This window comes from Mesoplodon bidens, assembly GCF_964165515.1.
Source record: "Mesoplodon bidens genome assembly, chromosome: 2".
NCBI classification, from domain to species: domain Eukaryota; kingdom Metazoa; phylum Chordata; class Mammalia; order Artiodactyla; family Ziphiidae; genus Mesoplodon; species Mesoplodon bidens.
The window spans coordinates 118583228-118597155 of record NC_138177.1 but is presented as its reverse complement, the minus strand read 5'-3'; the positions used below and the strand labels follow the sequence as shown (position 1 = coordinate 118597155).

Genomic DNA, 13928 nt, shown 5'->3' with positions numbered 1-13928 from the left:
AGTGTTCTGTTTTTTAAATTTTTTTTGTGGCATGCGGGATCCCAGTTCCCTGACTAGAGATGGAACCCAGGCCGCCTGCCTGCAATGGGAGCTCAGAGTCTTAACCACTGGACCGCCACGTAAGTCCTGTTATTTTTTTATACTAAGACATTGCTTTTTTTCTTTTTTTCAAAGGGGTGGTGGTAGAATAAGGCAAAAAAAAAACCTAGTGCTATGGAATAATTATAGACTTGCATTTTATAAAACAGCTTCATTAAAGTATAATCCACACAGTGTTAGTGTAAAGTTCAATGGTTTTCAGTAAGTTTATAATTGTGCAGCCACCAACACAATCCAGTTTAAAACACTTTTGACACTCCAAAAACTCCCCTGTGCCAGTTTACAATCAGTCACTTCCTCTCAGCCCCAGGAAACCACTGACCTACTTTGTGTTTGTTTTTTTTTTAATTAATTAATTAATTTGGTTGCACTGGGTCTTCGTTGTGCCTCAAGGGCTCCTTAGTTGCAGCTCACAGGCTCCTTAGTTGTGGCAGGTGAACTCTTAGCTCCGGCATACATGTGGGATCTAGTTCCTTGACCAGGGATCAAACCCAGGCCCCCTGCATCAGGAGCACAGAGTCATCCAATGTGCCACCAGGGAAGTCCCTATCCTTTTTTTTAGATATTTCATATAAGTGGAATTAGACATTACATATTCGTTTTTGTCTTGTTCCTTTCACTTGGCATAATGTTCCTAAGATTCATCATATTGCTGCATGCATCAGTAGTTCTACCTTTTTTACGCTTAGTAGTATACCACAGCTTTTTTATCTATTTGCCACCTGATAGACATCAATTTCCAGTTTGGGGCAATTATGAGCAATTCTGCTCATGAACATTTGTGTACAGGGTTTTGCAGACATAAGTGTTCATTCTCTGGAGTAAATACCTAGGAGTGAGATTGCTGAGTCATGTGCTAAGTGTTTGTTTAACCTATAAGAAATTGTCAAACTGGTTGTCATCTGGCATGTGACACCACATGCCCACCAACAGTGTTTATATGAGAATTCTAGTTGCTCTACATTTTTGTCAGAACTTGATATTGTCCACTTCTTTATTTTAGCCATTCTAAGAAGTGTGTAATGGTATCTCACTGTGGCTTTAATTTGCATTTTACTGATGACTACTGAGAGTGTGTACCTTTTCATGTGCTTATCACTCATATCTTAAGGATAATGTATATTAAAATATTTTCTTATTTTTAAATTGGAATATCTATCTTCTTGAGTTGTACGAATTCTTTATATAATCTTACATAATCTGGATATATACAAGCCCCTTGATGATAAATGATTTACAAATGCTTAGAACTGGATTTGGGCCTACCTTCCTAACCTACAGTGTTTCTTCCAGTATCACCGTTTGTTGGTCTTACTGAATGTCTCATTTCCTGAGATGATATCCCATATCACCTCTGATTATGTAACTAATTTTACACAAAATAAATGAAGCAATGGGCTCACATCCATAGAATTCACTGACTTTACCATATGGCATCACCTAAAAGTTGCTGGCCTACTGAATACTGTTTTTGTGCCTGGGTGGCAAAACACTGTGGGGTTGGTACTATCCTATAGGATGTAGTATATGCCCCAAACTAGAAACAACCCTATGGTGCTGTAAAGGAAGTAGAAGAGTTTATCTATTACTACCTACTGACACAAAAGCTTTTTTGCTTCTAATTATCACAACTTTGGCCTCTACTAGTTTAGAGGTATTAGGTTCCAAAGGGACACAACAATGATTTTACTGGACTGGAAGATGAGACACTCCTCTGGCCATTTTGGGTTCCTCATGTCACTGAACCAAGAGGCAAAGTGGGTAGGGCTATATAAAAAGTAGAATAAAATGACTACTACACAACAGAAACAAGGAGAACTATGTCTGAAAATCAGGTTATACCCACTGTATTAGTTTCAGAGGGGGGCTATAGCAAATCACCACAAACTTGGTGGCTGAAACCAGATTATTTTTTCTCTCAAAGTTCTGGAGGTCAGAAGTCCAAACCAAGGTGTAGGCATGACCGTGCTTCTTGTGGAGAAGAAGGGGAGATTTAGGGGAGATTCGGTTCCTTGCCTCTTCAACCTTCTGCTTTGTGAGTGTATATTCCAATCTCTGTCTTCTGTCTCCATATGGCTTTCACCTCTTCTCTCTGTGTATCTCTCCTCTGTGCATCTCTTTATAAGGGCACTTATCATTAGACTTAGGGTCCATGCAGATAATCCAGGTTGATCTTGTCTCAAGGTCCTTAATTATATATAAAAAGACCCTTTTCATAAATAAAGTCAATTCACAGGGATTAGGACACGGAAACACCTTTTTTGGGGACCAGCATTCAATCCACTATAAGCACCATTCAGTATTTCCATATCCACAGATTAAAAGTTCATAGACAACTAGAGAAATCTAACACAGGCAAGACTACAAAGAGCTGAGACTCTTTAGGAACGAAGGTCTGGGTTACTTTATCAGGTAAATAACCAGCTGAAGTGCTGGCTGAGAAAACAGAGAATATGGAATGGGTAGTTATAAGCTGTAGACACATATTTCTTCCTTCCCCCATGCACTGGGTTGGCCAAAAAGTTCATTTGGTTTTAAGTAGAACTAAAAGACACCTTTTTCATTTTCCCCAAGAATTTTATTGAACAATGTATTCACTAACCCAACGAACTTTTTGGCCAACCCAATACATATTTGTAAATATTCCTAAATTTGTGAAAAATTACTAATTTATTTTTCCTTTCTTTCATTCCTCTACTTCATATAAGGTATGTTGGTGGTGGTTAATCTTATGGTTTATTCTTTAGATTGCAGAATATAAAAGGGAGATTATGACTAAACTGACTGAACTAAATATGAATGATCATCATCCAGAAATGGATAACTAACTGATGGGACTTTGGGTTTCCCAAGTTTAGGGAAAGGATAAATGCTGCATCTATTAGTACATGAGCTAGCTGCATCATGTTAGGCACAAACATGATACTATTGCTACTGTTGTTGCTGACGTATGAATGCATGACAAGGGGGGCAAACTATACTGTATTTATTGTCTGTTAATACATCATTTCCATTCATTCTTACACTCTCTTCTATGAAAAGAGAAGACTTCATTTTCCAGGATCGCTTGCCAGTAGTGCTCCAGATCAGTCATTGCCAATGATATATGCAATATATGGAAGGCACAAGAGAAAGAGAAATTTCCCCCACATCCTCTGGTGGTAGTTGCGGCAGGACTGAGGCCTCCACAGATGGCACAAGTAGGGTTTTGCCACCACTTCCAAGCATCTTCCCAAGAATCCCTCACTCGGTGCCACAGGCAGCTAACATCTTTAACAGCAGCATCCTCAGGATAACCCACCAGGGTCCTGAGATCAGCGGCTTATCAAGTCTATCAAGTTTCTGAGCATTCTCCTGAGACTTGCCAGTGGTAAGCAACATAGGTAATTTCCAGAAGCTTTGTGCAATTAAAAAATTCTTTTTAGCTTTGGAACAATCTCAAACTTACAGGAAAACTCCAGTAAAATACGAAGAAATTTTCTTTTCCTAGACCATTTCAGAGTAAGTTGCTAAACACACAAGGACTTTTTCCTACACATTTAACACAAATGATGAAAATGTGGAAATTAACATCGATATAATACTAGCACCTAATCCTCAGACTCCATCAAGTTTTTCTAATTGATCCAGTAATGTTGTTTATAGCCAAAAGATCCAGTTCAGAATCACTTGTTGGGACTTCCCTAGCGATCCAGCGGTTAAGACTCCACGCTTCCATTGCAGGGGGTGCGGATTCGATCCCTGGTCGGGGAACTAGGATGCCACATGCCGCTCGGCCGAAAAAACAAACACAAGCAAGAATCACTTGTTGCATGTAACTTCATATTTCCTTTAAGGTGGCACAGTTCCTCAGTCCTAACTTTCACGATCTTGACAATTTTGAAGATTACAAGCCAGTTGTTTTATAAAATGTCCCCCAATTTGGGTCTGCCAGGCTTTCCTCATTTGAAACTCAGGTTATGCACTGTCTACCAAACAAGAGATGCTGTGTTCTTCTCATTGTATCCTATCCTAGCACATGATTTTGATATATTCCACTGCTACTGATGTTCACTTTAATGACTTCATTGAGTTGGTTGCCAGACTCTTCTTGCTTAGTCTTTTCTCTTCGAAATTAATACGTATTTTGTGGGGAATAAGCTGGAACTATGTTAATATTCCATTCCGCATCAGTCTTTCAATTTATTCACTTATTATAACAGTATGAACACAATATCTCCTATTTTGTTTAATGCATTATAATACCATTATAATTTATTTTGAAGCATAAATTGTCCCAAATTTGGCAAGTAAAAGTCCCTTCAAGCTGGCTTCTGTGTACTTTTGACATTTCCCCATCATTCTTCAAAAACTTCTTTAATTTCTGGAACAGTGAGAAATTCCAAGCTCATCTTGTAATTCCCCTGCCCCGGCCCTGAAAGCAGCCATTTCTCCAAGGAGGGCTGCTTCCTTTTACTAGAGAAAGATGTTTAGAAGCCAAGATCCAAAGGGAGCCAGGTATGCTCAATCCTACTGGAGTTAATACTGCTTCCAGGCCTTTTCAGTGCCAGAGTTAGGAAATTAACTTAGGTACATCATTTATTTCTATATATGTGTACACATACACACATTTATACCTCTATATGTATATATGTATCTATCACAGTGAGTTCACAAAGATGCCTACAATTTTAATCCAATAACAAAGAGTCCATTTTAGTTTCCTCTCTTTCGATATCTGTAACTCCCTTATCTGACAAATAAGAAATCTGGCTCTCATTACACTCATATTATCTGATCAATCCTACACATGGAATCAATCCCTCAGTTTTACCACCACCACTAAGCTGTGCCGCCTCACACAGCAATCTCCAGCCAACACAGGCATCCACTGCTACGTTGCCCGGGCTCCAACATCCTTGACCAGGCCCACACCACTACACAGAAGCTTTCTTTACCTTGTCTGGGCTCTGAGACCCCACTTGACCCGCTGTGCCCACTCCTACCTCCAGTATGGCAGCCTTCCAGATTTCCTGAAAGTCAGCTATGGTCTTCTTGATCTTCACTACCCAGTCTTTTTAGTAGTTATTTAACTCTTTCATTGCCTGTATTCCTATTCTACTCAAAATACTTAGAATGGCTTCTGTTGATCAAATCCTAACGTATGGGACTTCCCTGGTGGTCCAGTGGTTAAGACGCCATGCTCCCAATGCAGCGGGGCCGGGTTCAATCCCTGGTCAGGGAACTAGATCCCACATGCATGCCACAACTAAGAGCTCGTATGCCGCAGCTAAAGATCCTGCACGCAGCAATGAAGGTCCTGTGTGCCGCAACTAAGAGCCGGTACAGCCAAATTAATAAATAAATATTTTTTTAAAAAACCCTAACGGATATAGTCATTAGCCATTTATTTAAGCATTCGTGGAATGAACTACTTTTAATATTCAACTAAAATTTGCCTCCTTATATTTAGAAAGCAAAGGAGGCTCAAGCACAAAAAATCAATCCACACCTGTAATATCTTCCTGTGTATGTGAAAATTTCTTTACTTTACGCAAAGGCACACACACACACACACACAAAACACCCCTATATCTATGAAAAGAAGCCTGTGGCCACAACATGGAATGTACTGTTCATCTATAATATCTGCTCAATTAACTTCTCCCCTTCTTTTACTAAAAGAATCTCAATCTTCCCTTATAGAATTATCCCTCCACCAATATAATTTCAATAGAAATATCAATGAACATGCCTCTCAGGTGACTCAAACTCTAGTAGTATTCTCTACTAGGAATCGAATAATAAATAAATGGTTGGAGCTGTATTACTGACAGCAGCACTTTGAAGAAACTTATTTCTTGCTACCTGGACAAATGGAACTATACTAGTCTTTGTCCATAAAACCTGGTTATTCAGCTCTTCCTATTGATTCTGTGATCAGACTTTCTGTTGCTTGCAATCAAGAAATGCCTCATAACATACTCACTTTGTGGGAACTAGGTATAAGTATAGAGAGTCCCCCAAAACAATATTATATTTCACAAAGGGGTGGAAGTAAAGAATGCAATCTGAGTAGATGCTTTCAGAAAAACCACTAACTTAAGGAAACTTATAATTTACCATTTCAATAAGGAGATTTCTTGCCAGTGCCAATACATAAAACAAAATTTATTACCAATTTATTACCAATCCATGAAAACAAAAACCCCCAAAAGAAGAACTTAACTCACTAGAACTATAGTCACCTGACTGGGGTCTCTCACTGTTATGAGCCCATGAGACTTAAAATGTATTACAACTCTTTCATCCAATCATTTCCCTAACATCGTTCCTCTAATTGTCAGTTCTTTATCTTTATTCTAGATCATTTTTATAATTTGAAAAGCATCATTTTTTTACCCGAATAAAAATTTCCAATTCAATTTTTCTTCTTTTTTCAATTTTCTCCACCTCAATCTGGCAAGTGTGACAAATGTACAGATGGTTGACGGCTGGTCCTCCTCCATACCTAATGCGTGAAGAATTTAATAAGTATGATAATCTGGAAGTAAGCTGATGTTCTAGGAAATGTGTCCAAGTTTTAGTAAAATGGAAAAACCAAATTATCGTAAGGACCTGATTTTATGTTTTTCAGGGTCGCTGATTTTATCAGTTTATTGACTTACTGATTCATCTGTATTTCAACTTTCCCTTACAGCTACTTTTGTTACAAAATATGTTTGTTGCAACAACATAAAGTAAAAGAAGTGGCTGTCAAAAGTTAGCATACAACATATAAATCTTAAGTTATACACAGCCACAGTTTTAATCAAGTTTTAATTAGACGAAGGCTTCCCCTGGCCACTAAGTAAGAATTCATAGGATGAATTATTGTCAATATTTAAGAAAAAATATTTAAGAAAAATATCACGGCATACTTTTAGAGATACAGATTATCAGAACATAAAACTTAGAATTAGTTATCTAGACTAGGGCCACACTAGCCACAAAAGTCTCTCTACTCACACTTCAGAGTGAATAAATGAAGAAGGGAATATTCCACATAAGCAACATACAGCACAGGGAGCATATACAAAATAATCCAATCTCCTTTTAATGAATTTCACAACCTGATTTCCATAATACCATATTGTCTGATTTAAAAAACAAACCTGCTATATAGGTTATCCCAAATGTTCTGAGGCAGCATCAATACCAGGTCTTCAATATAACTAGCTTTTCGTGGAGGAACACCTAAAAAAGTTTAAATGGATCTGTCTCATTCTTAAATTCCTTTATATTACTTTTAACTGATTAATCACTGGCATTTTTTCCAATCATTATTCTTAAAAACTCTCCCCAAAAGGTTAAAAATTAAGTATATGTTCCTAAAGATGAACATATTTCTTGAAATAGAGAAAAATAAGTTAACCAAGATGTTCAAGTCCTTAACTTACATAAATCTTCACTAAGCCTTGACTGTGTATTGGGGCAAGCCAGAGATAAATCAGAGACAATCTTTCCTTCATGGAGTTTATGAGCTAGCAGTAGAAATGAAGAATTGATATGAATAACCATAATAAAAGGCAGGCACAGACAAATGCCATAAAAGGATTATAGGGAGATTTGGAACCAGAAGAGACTTAAGTTAGTAGCTCAAGTAGGGAAATAATAAGAGAAAAATTCACATACAGAAATATTTTCAAGGTTTAGATTTCTAAATCCAATACAGGACATTTCTACTATCTCTTGTGGTTTCACCACAAAAATAATTAATTAATGAGAATATCAAGTCTTCAACCATGAAATTTAATTAAGGTGTCACACTAAGGTTGTCATGGGAACACGCACTAACACAGTCAGTCACAAAGGCATAAATTACATTTAGCAAAAAACTGCATGAGGTTTTTTTTGTTAAGCTCCGAGTACATTTTCATAGTTAGGAAAAGAGTCAGCTATTCATTTAGACAAAAGGGGTAAGAGCCACGGATACAGGTGGAGCTGCATGTCTCTCAGCTGAGAAAAATGATGGGCAATAGAAGTGTTCACTGCACCATAATTACCTGTTTATGCATCTGTCTTTACTATGAAATTAAAGCTATGCAAATAGAAATAGTGTTTCTGGTATTTTCAGGCTCTAGCACAGGGTTTGGAACAGGTACTCAGTAAATATCTGTTCTATGAAAAGGCTACAGATTGCCTATAATTAGAAGAAAAAGCTAATTTCTGAAACCATAGCAAAATAAACACATTTAAGTTGGAATGTAGATGGGGAAATGGAAAATAAATGGAAGAGGAAAATTCTTGGCTCTTTCCTTATTTGTAAATTATTTAACAGCAAATCCCTACCACTACTTTCCATTACAGAGTTTCTTACCTCCATGAATACAGAGAAAATCATTATTTGAAATAGGGCCAGGTTCAGCAAAGGTCTTAAATTTATTTAGCCACTGTCGAGAAATATAAAACTGAAGGAGACTTGGTTCCATTATGTTCAACAAATTTGATATCCTCCGCCTCTCTTTTTGTGCTTCTTCACTGCTCTTCCTATTAAGGGACAGTGATTCATTAAATTCAATATGCATTTTACTCCATTAGATTAGTAAGTGGACTTTTCCGCTCACTTATTAGACTTAGCACACACATTTACACAGTCATCCCTCTATATCCGTGGGGGATTGGTTCCAGGACCCTTGCAAATACCAAAATCTGTGGATGCTTAAGTCCCTATATAAAATGGTGTAGCATTTGCATATAACCTATGCACAGCCTCTCATATACTTTAAATCATCTCTAGATTACTTATAATACCTAAAAAATGTAAATGCTATACAAACACTGGTAAATACAGCATAAGTGGTATGTAGATAGTACTGGTGTGCAATTTTAAGTTTTGCTTTTTGGAACTTTCTGGAATCGTTTTCCCCCCAATATTTTCAATATGCCGTTGGTTGAATCCTCGGATGTGGAACCAATGGATATGGAGGGTGGACTGAACTGTGAATCTTGTTAGGTCTTGAAAATTATTCATGAGAAATATACTTTGTTCCACCCTGCCCCCACTACATTACACACTCTAGGGGTGATACTATATCTTAACTACTAGTATCCACATTATTGCTAGAGAACAGACATTCAAATGATTGTTAATAAGATCTAAACAGTTAATTTGCTTTCCCATTTTAGTAGTTATTACAATCTTTTAGAAGATACTAAAAGGTACCAAGGATTTATTTTTATATTAATACCTCCTTTTTTTAAAAATTTTTATTTTGGCCATGCTGCGTGGCATGCAGAACTTCCCCAACCAGGGATTGAACCCATGCCCCCTGCATTGGAAGCGCGGAGTCTTAACCACTGGACCATCAGGGAAGTCCAATACCTCTTTTATTAGCTATGTTAGGAGAAAATATGGTTCTTAATTCCTACTGTCAGTGCCTAATTTTTAAAATTAAAACCAGTCTTTCTAAAACAAAATATATTCCTTTGCCCTTCAACTAAATGACTTAACATTCTCTTAACAAAAGATCATTCTGCATGCAACCTTTCACTTTTACTCACATAATGAAATGAGAGTAAAACAATTTCTAATCTTTACTCAGAAATCTACTTTGAAAGCCTTAGAAGTCACTGTTAACCTCAACATGAGATGTTCTGTCATATTTGTCAAAACAGCCTATCCAGGAGAGTTATTTCCTCACCTGTAGAAGAGAACATAAGCTTCTGCATTTTGTACAGTAGATTCTGAAACTTCAGTGACACTTTGGTCATCAAATTCATACCAGAGATTATTTAAATTGTTTCGGCAGTAGGCAATATAGTGTCCACCTGAATTTAAGCAGAAAAAATTTAAATAATTTCAGTAATAAAAAGATATAGCAAGAACTATCTTCGTATTCTTTTCCAGTAGGTACCCTTACCACCACCACTTGAGGAAATGAAAATCAGGACAGAGAACGTAATCTTAAAAACCCAGTGTAAAAACAATCATGTTAAAGTCCTTATTATTTAGCTTTACATAAAACATAATTTCCAGTATTTTAAACTTCAGAGTAAAATTATTCAATTTCCTAAAATTTCTGACATATTTTTAATAACCAAAATAAAATAATTATAAAAATCTACTTTTATATTTTTTTCTTTTGTTCAATCAGGTCTTGTTTAAGAGATCAATTCAGATGTTTCTTTTTTTTTAAATCTAAAAACATATGTTAAACTTGGATACTTACTACTTGCAGTTCCATGGTGACAAATGACTGACAGAAGATCATAGGTAACAATTTGAGCTGGACTATCTTTAGCAAGAAATGGCTGAAGATCCAGGCCTTCCAGTGGAAATGAAACATGGGTACTGATTTTGGTGGAAAACATCAGTTCATGTCTGAATCTTTTAAGATGGATGCACAAAATCTTTTTAAAAGAGAAACATAGGATTATTTAAAATTCTACTGTTTCATATGCTACATAAAAGAGTCTATTAAATATACATATTGTCAAGATTAAACATTATCCTGCAATTCTGATAACCTGATTCCAGAGATGTTAAAATGTGGAAATGATGAAACATGGTACTTCCTAAGTTCATAGCTACTGGCTTCTCCAATTTTACACTTTATACCTGCAAGACCCTACAGTATCTGATTAAACTGTGTTCAACACAGTTTTACTGCTAAGGGCACTTACTTGGTATGCAACTCAGTATTTTAAAAATGGATAATCTTAATAGGGTATACACAGCCACTGGTCAATAGAACCATTCCATTCTTCAACCAAAGCTAAAGAATTTACTACACCATGTTATATTAATGCCTTACCTATCACATAAAATAAATTAAATTGTGATAAAGCCCATACCTCAGGAAACTTTTGTACTTTACAAAACTTTACTCCATTCCTCAATCTAAGGGGTGAAAAGAGAAAACCAATTTTAATAAACCTGTTTCCCATACAAATCTACAAAACCTTTAGTATTTTCAAATATACAGCAAAATCTTTTAGAAAATGCAGAAATAAAGGTATCAGACTAAAAATGCTTACTACCGAATTATACGCTACCAATTAAAAAAATACTAATAAAACACTGGAACCGCTTATTGTAAAAAATTATTAATTAAGACATCAGTAATAAAAATTTAGAGTTGTATAATTCTTTGATGAAAATCTTCTACTATCTATGGCCTGGCTATGCCTTTTTTTTTTTTTTTTTTTTTTTTTTGCGGTATGTGGGCCTCTCACTGTTGTGGCCTCTCCCGTTGCGGAGCACAGGCTCCGGACGCACAGGCCCAGCGGCCATGGCTCACGGGCCCAGCCGCTCCGCGGCATGTGGGATCTTCCCAGACCGGGGCACGAACCCGTGTCCCCTGCATCGGCAGGCGGACTCTCAACCACTGCGCCACCAGGGAAGCCCCTGGCTATGCCTTTATAACATTCAGATATCATGTAAAACTGGGTAAAATAAAATTCCAATTTCATAGAATTGGTTGGTCAGGTCAATATATTACAACCTTTATTCCTAAATGTGAAAACAAATAACTTAAAATAGAGTGGTTATTATTAATAATCAAAAAAAATTTTTTTTTCCAGCCACACCACGCGGCTTGTAAGATCTTAGTTCCCCAACCAGCGATCGAACCCGGGCCCTTGGCAGTGAGAGCGCAGAGTCCTAACCACTGGACTGCCAGGGAATTACCAATAATCAATATTAATTTATACTTGACAGATCTCTACTTTGGATTCTGGGGTAGATGCAAGTTCTTTTCCATCTTCACTATTATCTTTTCCCTAGTTGGCACGGTTTTTCCAAGAAAGATTCCCCCTCTGGGCCAACTCCGTCTTCAGCTATCAGCTGTGGCTTCAAGGACAAACTGATAATAAATACTTTCCAATTCATTAGAGGTGTGTTTTTTTCCAGAAAGTACAAGGCAGCTTTTCTTCCTTATTGACCTAACAATACACTATTCCTTTTTGTGATGAAGAAGACCAACAGCTGCAGATCAACATTTCCCTGCGTTTTTGACAAAAGCCAGAAGTTTGTATTATGAAGACTCTATTAATAGATCTTATTCGGAGGCCATTATTTTTCTATCAGAGAGATTCAGAAAAATTTTCCAGTTCCCTCTACCTCAGACATATTTGCTTTCAATTCTCCATTTACTTTTCTTTTCTAACTCATCAACAAGAAGCCTTAAAAGCCTAAACTTATTACAAGATAGAAAAAGGCAGCTAGTAGTAGATATAAAGAAATAAAATCATAAAAAATCATGTCTTTTTTATTCGGCCCTCATACAGCAGGTAACATTAGACATGGTATAACCTTTCTGAATTTTACATAAACTTGAAACTATGTACCTTTATAGTCACTTTCACTTCCTAAATCTAGCCTGTTAAGGTGGTAAATCAGAAAAGAATATTGCGTTATTTATGATGACAGAATTAACCTATGTAATAAAAATGTATGTTATATATCCTAGTATATATTTACAACATATTTGGAAAATGTTTTATGCAAAATTACATACTTACTTTATATCTTAAAATACACTGTCATATCTTAGCTAAGCCTATTAAATTTGTTAAATTTTTAACCTCAGATTTGTTTTACAGAACAACCAGTCATTTTTTATTAGGACAAAGCTTACTGGCCTTTATATTTTTCTAAATAGAACGGAAAATTAACCCTACATGCCCAATTCAAATTACCAAGAAAAATACCATTTAAAATACAAAACATGCAATTGAAAGCATTGCCAATGACACTTACTTTTTGCATTTTTCACAACTGTACATATTGTCACCTGAAAACAAAACAGATCTGGTCATTCCTCTCAAACTAAAAGCAAGTTATTTTCTTTTCTGCAATTCTTTGAGCTTGTAATGCTGAACCCATAGAACAGTAACACAAGGCTCACATTTTTTAGTCTCTGCTCGAGTCAGCACATTTACCACGCCTACAACACCCTTTACCTGCTCTTTTTTCAACCTTGAAGGCATATCTCAAATAACATCCTGTACACTTATTCACTCAACAAAATTTACTGACTGCTTATTATATGTCCAAGCAAGGGGCTGGACACACAAAAATAGTGAAGGCTTGGATCTTAAATACTACAGAGAAATTCAGACTAATCCAGATATACAAGTAAGTTTTTTACATTTTGGTTGAATTTTCTCTTTTTTCAATCCCAGAGAAGATTTTAGACACTTCAAATATCATACTGTCTAGTACTATAGGAATCTGTATCAATTATTTCAGGATATTATTTATAGTGTTTATGTTGTCATGGTAGATACTGGCACTGTGGCAATATGGGCAAGTACTGTTTGAGCTGCCTCAAAACTCAGCTTTGGGCTTCCCTGGTGGCGCTGTGGTTAAGAATCCGCCCGTCAATGCAGAGGACACTGGTTCGAGCCCTGGTCTGGGAAGATCCCACATGCCGCAGAGCAGCTAAACCCGTGCGCCACAACTACTGAGCCTGCATGCACTCTAGAGCCTGCAAGCCACAACTACTGAAGCTCGCGTGCATAGAGCCCGTGCTCCGCAACAAGAGAAGACACCGCAGTGAGAAGCCCGCACACTGCAAAGAAGAGCAGTCCCCGCCCGACGCAACTAGAGAAAGCCCGCGCACAGCAAGGAAGACTCAACACAGCCAAAAATAAATTAAAAAAAAAACTCAGCTTTTATGAATACATTCTATATTTAGTCCCACTAGTATTTTAGATCACTCACAACAGTTTAGCCATAGATGAAAACTATTTCGTATTTCTTACCTTTTAGTTCATCTCTGGCGAAGAAGGCAGCAAGACAATCTTGCAAGGTTACTATTGGACCCCAAAACCAGCTAGGGACACATGAGACAACAAACCTGAAA

General features: G+C 36.8%; 1 protein-coding gene across 2 annotated transcripts in view; it reads right to left on the bottom strand.

The window, feature by feature from the left end:
* The window catches only part of USP33 (ubiquitin specific peptidase 33), a 71732-nt gene that overhangs the window by 6153 nt on the left and 51651 nt on the right, over positions 1 to 13928 (bottom strand). The window contains exons 14-21 of one of the 2 annotated variants that reach the window (XM_081226586.1): positions 13828 to 13922; positions 12821 to 12854; positions 10915 to 10960; positions 10290 to 10470; positions 9762 to 9888; positions 8438 to 8607; positions 7233 to 7314; positions 6481 to 6589 (exon numbers count right to left, since the gene is read on the bottom strand). In XM_081226586.1, coding sequence (XP_081082712.1) covers positions 6481 to 6589; positions 7233 to 7314; positions 8438 to 8607; positions 9762 to 9888; positions 10290 to 10470; positions 10915 to 10960; positions 12821 to 12854; positions 13828 to 13922 — 844 coding nt within the window. The remainder of the gene's footprint in view (positions 1 to 6480; positions 6590 to 7232; positions 7315 to 8437; positions 8608 to 9761; positions 9889 to 10289; positions 10471 to 10914; positions 10961 to 12820; positions 12855 to 13827; positions 13923 to 13928) is intronic. The other variant, XM_081226587.1, reaches the window with a different exon arrangement.